The 5,179-nt window shown below is 38.0% G+C and overlaps 1 protein-coding gene across 1 annotated transcript; it reads left to right on the forward strand.

The window, feature by feature from the left end:
- Nucleotides 1-1,502: 1,502 nt before the first annotated feature.
- On the forward strand, nt 1,503-4,663 carry LOC102200243 (green-sensitive opsin). Its single transcript, XM_005724470.2, has 5 exons — nt 1,503-1,939; nt 2,037-2,205; nt 3,594-3,759; nt 4,030-4,269; nt 4,515-4,663. Exons 1-5 carry the CDS (start codon nt 1,555-1,557, stop codon nt 4,611-4,613), a joined length of 1,059 nt encoding a protein of 352 aa, XP_005724527.1. The 5' UTR covers nt 1,503-1,554; the 3' UTR covers nt 4,614-4,663.
- Nucleotides 4,664-5,179: the final 516 nt, after the last annotated feature.

The following is a 5,179-nucleotide window of genomic DNA, read 5'->3' on the forward strand; positions in this document are numbered from 1 at the left end:
CCTCGGGAGTGAGAACTGGAAACCAGTCAGATGTTGTCTCCCTTGAGCTTAAAGGAACCCAAACATCAACATCTAAAGTAAAGGTTTAGCACAATGCAGAGCCAGATGAAGCATATATACAGGTCCCTGAATAGACTAAAAATGTTGCAGTTCATGAGCTGTGCCCTAACAAAGTGTGCTTTGTTAAAGGAGCACAGCAGGAGAAAGAGAAATGATCTTTCCAAATTATGGGAAAAAACTCATCTTAATTGTGTTGCTGTATGCACAATAGAGCAAATGCAATTTCATTGAAACATAATTGCAATCAGCTTGAGGTTAAGGTCATGGAAACACTGACTTTAATGAAAAAATGACTACACATTTTTTTAACCCACAATAAAGTGCAATAAGAAGAAAGGGTAATCTAGCAATTAAGCAAATCTGTTAAAAACACATGCTTGTAAGAATTCCCATTGATTTCAAGCAGAGATTTTTTTTTTGAGAGTAGGTGTCAGCATAGATTTTGTGTCTGATCACAGTGCACACATGTGACTCACAATCAGAGATTTACCAGACTTATCATACCCAAAACTATATAATTACACAAATTAAAATCACTTGTTTTTTCACTAACACTTTACAATACAGCCCATGACTAAGCTCAATGAGGAGAGGACTGTAAGGGTTTCGAGTCCTGTGGTGTTAATGGGAATGTGTCCCGTGAAAAGAAAGAAGGAAGAATGCACAAAGCATCTATTTATAGCATTTACAGTATGTTGGCATTGTTGGCCTTTTACAACACGTCCTTTTTTCTTCTTCTGGTCTTTTTGTAGTGGAAAAGGAAGTGAATAGACTAGGGCAGACTAATGGGACTAATCAACACGGCGCTGCGACGTGTGGGCGTATCCATTCTATTTCCAATTTCAGGACACAGGCACAAGTTCAGCAATGATAAATCACTGAGGTTTGTGGGTCTCTGTATCAAAACACCACCTGATATAGCGGTGCAAAAAGTGCTGGTGACTTGAAAAACAGTTTATTTTTAGTTTGTTTCATTTTATAAATAAACTGCAAATATCACCTGCCAAGGTTTACGACACTCTTGCATGTGGACAGGGTTGAGTCTGCCCACTAAGAAATTGTGTGGAAAACCTTTGTGAACACGAAGTCTGAAGCTTGGCCTATGCTAAAGTTGTGACAGAAATTTGAGACCGCCAAGAATTTCTGTCTTGTTTATGAAACGCAATGGTCTATGAGTAAAACGCTCCCAGTTTAAATGGATGAATAACAGGTAAAAGCCTACTCTCAATGACCTAGTGACCATCATTTGGTAAAAGTCATGGTTTTATTTACTAAATGCTTCCTAAGAAAATGTGGAGGAAATAGGATCGCCAAGTAACAAGTGATTATACTCAGAGATTATGGGCTGAATTCTCAGATCCTCTTAGCCCATCTTCATCATCCCCTTGGGGCTATATAACTGTGGCTGCTCAGTGGTGTTTAAGAAGTTAGAAAGCAGACTCTGCTGCATTAACAGTGCTCCAAGAAGCTTAGCTGGACAACTGATCAGCAGAGATGGCTTGGGATGGAGGACTTGAGCCTAATGGCACAGAGGGCAAAAACTTCTACATCCCCTTGAACAACAAGACAGGACTCGTGAGGAGTCCTTTTGAATATCCGCAGTATTATTTGGCAGATCCATGGTTCTTCAGATTGCTTGCTTTCTATATTTTTTGCCTTGTCATTACTGGATTCCCCATCAACTTTCTGACACTGCTGGTCACCGCTCAAAACAAGAAGCTCCGACAACCTCTCAACTTTATCCTGGTTAATTTGGCAGTGGCTGGACTGATCATGGTCATATTTGGATTCACAGTCACCATTTTTTCTTGTGTCAATGGCTATTTCGCCTTGGGTCCTTTGAGCTGTGCTATTGAAGGATTCATGGCTACAGTTGGAGGTAAAGTTTTGGAATTTCAGGCAGATTTAAGAAACTGTAAAAGGTGACATGGTTTAAAGGTTCTCATCATACATCCCGCTCTCTTTCCTCTCAACAGGTCAGGTATCTCTGTGGTCTCTTGTGGTTCTTGCTGTTGAGAGATACATTGTGGTCTGTAAACCCATGGGAAGTTTCAAGTTTACAGCTACCCATGCAGGAGTGGGTTGTGCTTTTACCTGGATCATGGCTTTGGCCTGTGCTGCCCCCCCATTGTTTGGCTGGTCAAGGTACTGAGATATTTACTCAAAATTCTGTATCCTACCCATGTCTGGAATGGCAGTCAAGGGGAATGGAAGTGTCTTTTATTTTAGGCGTTTCAGTCTAATTCTAAAAAAATTTAGTTGTTCCAGATAAGATGATAATATTAAATTCCCAAAGCTTGAATTATAAAAAGCTGAAAAACATAATTCATCTTTCATTCATAAGACATCAGCTTACACATACCCAAACTTTTGTTGATTACTCGTAAATCCTCTGTTTGTGCAAAGGAAGGGCTGAAAAATAGAATAGAATAGAACAGAAGAGCCCTTTATTGTCATTGTACAAGTACAACAAAATTGTGGGTGCTCCACAAGAACTGTGCTAGAATAAAATATAATAGTAGACAGCAGGAATACATAGGATAAATATACAATCAAGAGGAACGTACAAAAAAAAAAAAGAGGACAGCTAGCACAAATGGTAATATGCTAACAAAACAAACACACAAACAAACAACAATAATGATAAAATAAGAAGCAACAAAGGAGCAAAGGAAATAACAAAGGGAAGTAATAAAGGAAAACAAACTTAAAGCAGCACAACGAACTCAAAAATTTGAAGACAAGAACTAGACACTTCATAAATACAGTCTCCTGACTTAAACCTCAAGGATTGGATGGATGAGTGAAAGCATAGCAACCAGCAAGTGCAGCACATCTGTGAGAACATCTGCAGTGTTTGAATGAACTTTCCAAACTAGTCAAAAAGTCAAAAAAACAAAACAAACCTACATAAAAATACAGTTACTCTCTGCTTTAGTTTGAGGATAGACTGAATTTCAGTAGCATCAATCCTCCACCGGCGGTTCCTATTTTAGCTGTTATTTAAAACACTTGAGGTACATCTTGTCTCAGCTTTGATGTAATATTAACAAAATTATATTAAGAGACTGTTTAAAACCATAATGATGACAATGTTCTGGTTTGTTCAGCTTTTTTGCCCCCAATAAATAGTTTTGTTTAAATCAGTTGATTATTTGCTATTTTCTCTGGAAGTACCTCAAAAACATGTACTGTGTACATATAATGTGTACCTCTGACTGAAGTATCGCTGTAACATTTCCAGAGAATATGCATCTTTGGGATTTAAATTGCTTCTCTTGATGAAGATTTGCTGAGTGAAATATTTCTTCCTCCTGTTCTACTTTTTGAGAACTTCTGTGGATGACACAGAGGATTTACGAACAGTCTTGGCACCAGTTTAATAAATGGTTAGCCTTTGCAAATCTCAAGGAGGCTGGCATCTCTCCCTTTGAGGTGATATCATTCACTTCAACCGGTGGATGCTAAAAACCTCTTCTTTTTTTTTTTTTACCTGATGCTTCATATTCAACTAACCTTTTATGTATTCCCAGGTACATTCCTGAGGGAATTCAGGTTTCCTGTGGACCTGACTACTACACTCTGGCCCCAGGATACAACAACGAATCTTATGTCATATACATGTTCACCTGCCACTTCTGTGTCCCTGTCTTCACCATCTTCTTTACCTATGGAAATTTAGTCTTTACAGTGAAGGCCGTAAGTGATGTTTATTTCAATTAAATGTTGTTCCTCTATATCCAGATGTTTTTTGTTGTTGTTGTTGTTGTTCAGAATATTAGGGCAATGTTGGAGATAATATCTAACATTGCTCTAATATTCTGAAAAAAACAAACATCCTTACCTGCTGACATTTTGGTCACATATTTGAACTGATCAGCCTTCATGACCTAAGCCATGTCATCGAATAGTTTTAACATCAACACTGAATTCAGCACAGACATTATCTAATGATTTCTTTATCTACAGGCTGCATCCCAACAGCAGGACTCAGCTTCTACCCAAAAAGCTGAAAAGGAAGTGACACGCATGTGCATCCTGATGGTTTTCGGCTTCCTCTTGGCCTGGACCCCATATGCTTCCTTTGCTGCATGGATCTTCTTCAACAAGGGAGCTGCATTCACAGCCACAGCCATGGCTATCCCTGCTTTCTTCTCAAAGAGCTCAGCATTGTTCAACCCCATCATCTACATCCTCATGAACAAACAGGTCAGTTTATTATTATGATCCTGCAAATCAGCAGTTATGGGGACAAGTAAGCAGCTACGATCTGTCCTCATGGCTGCATGCAATTATCGTGTAATGTCTTATAAACCCTATTTTTAATAGTTTTCATGGCAAATATTTATTAGATTCAGGGTCATTTATTGGATTCTTTGCTTTGGGATGATCACAAAGACCACAATGAAGTTTCCTTCATTCTTTTCTTTTTCTTCATTTTATCCCCATTGTAGTTTCGTAACTGCATGCTTTCAACAGTTGGAATGGGTGGTATGGTTGAAGATGAGACCTCAGTATCAACCAGCAAGACAGAAGTCTCCTCCGTTTCTTAAAAATACTACCTACATATCTCCAGCCATACTCCTTCCTGACTTTTCTCTCATTCCGAATGACTGTCTTGACATGGGCATGAGAAAATGGATACAAGTTCATTTTTATCTGCAGGATTTTACTGTAATTGTTCCTTACTATTGTATGTGAAAACTTGACTCTAAGTTTTTTTTTTTTTGATGGGATAAGAATCCCCATTGTATATTTGTGACATAAAGAGGTTTTCGTAGCTTCTGTCATGATATTCTGTTTATATTTTATAAACAAAAGCCTAGGAATAATATATTAAATGCATGCATGAAAAGATTTATTACTTGGTTGTTGCCTTTATTTGAACAGTTCCAGAATTTATCCTTAGATTTTATTTGAAACCACTGAGAGGTTTGAGAGATGCAGAAGTAGATTAGATGTTGTTTATATCTTGTAAAAAGTTCATAAAAAGTACAGGAACAATATGTTTCTGTAGGTTCTCAAGGTCATGACAGTCACTAGACAAGTTCCTAAAATGAAGGTAGCTGGATTTCTTTTTGGTTCCTGTTGACAGTTCAATTCTCATCCAAGAGCCTTC

Source organism: Pundamilia nyererei, unplaced genomic scaffold (genome assembly GCF_000239375.1).
Source record: "Pundamilia nyererei isolate P.nyererei 1_Seehausen unplaced genomic scaffold, PunNye1.0 scaffold00012, whole genome shotgun sequence".
NCBI classification, from domain to species: domain Eukaryota; kingdom Metazoa; phylum Chordata; class Actinopteri; order Cichliformes; family Cichlidae; genus Pundamilia; species Pundamilia nyererei.

Coding starts and splice junctions, on each gene's coding strand:
- LOC102200243 (XM_005724470.2), top strand. CDS start 1,555: ATGGCTTGGGATGGAGGACTTGAGCCTAATGGCACAGAGGGCAAAAAC. Junction 3,760..4,029: donor TAGTCTTTACAGTGAAGGCC/GTAAGTGATGTT, acceptor CTTTATCTACAG/GCTGCATCCCAACAGCAGGA. Junction 4,270..4,514: donor ACATCCTCATGAACAAACAG/GTCAGTTTATTA, acceptor TCCCCATTGTAG/TTTCGTAACTGCATGCTTTC.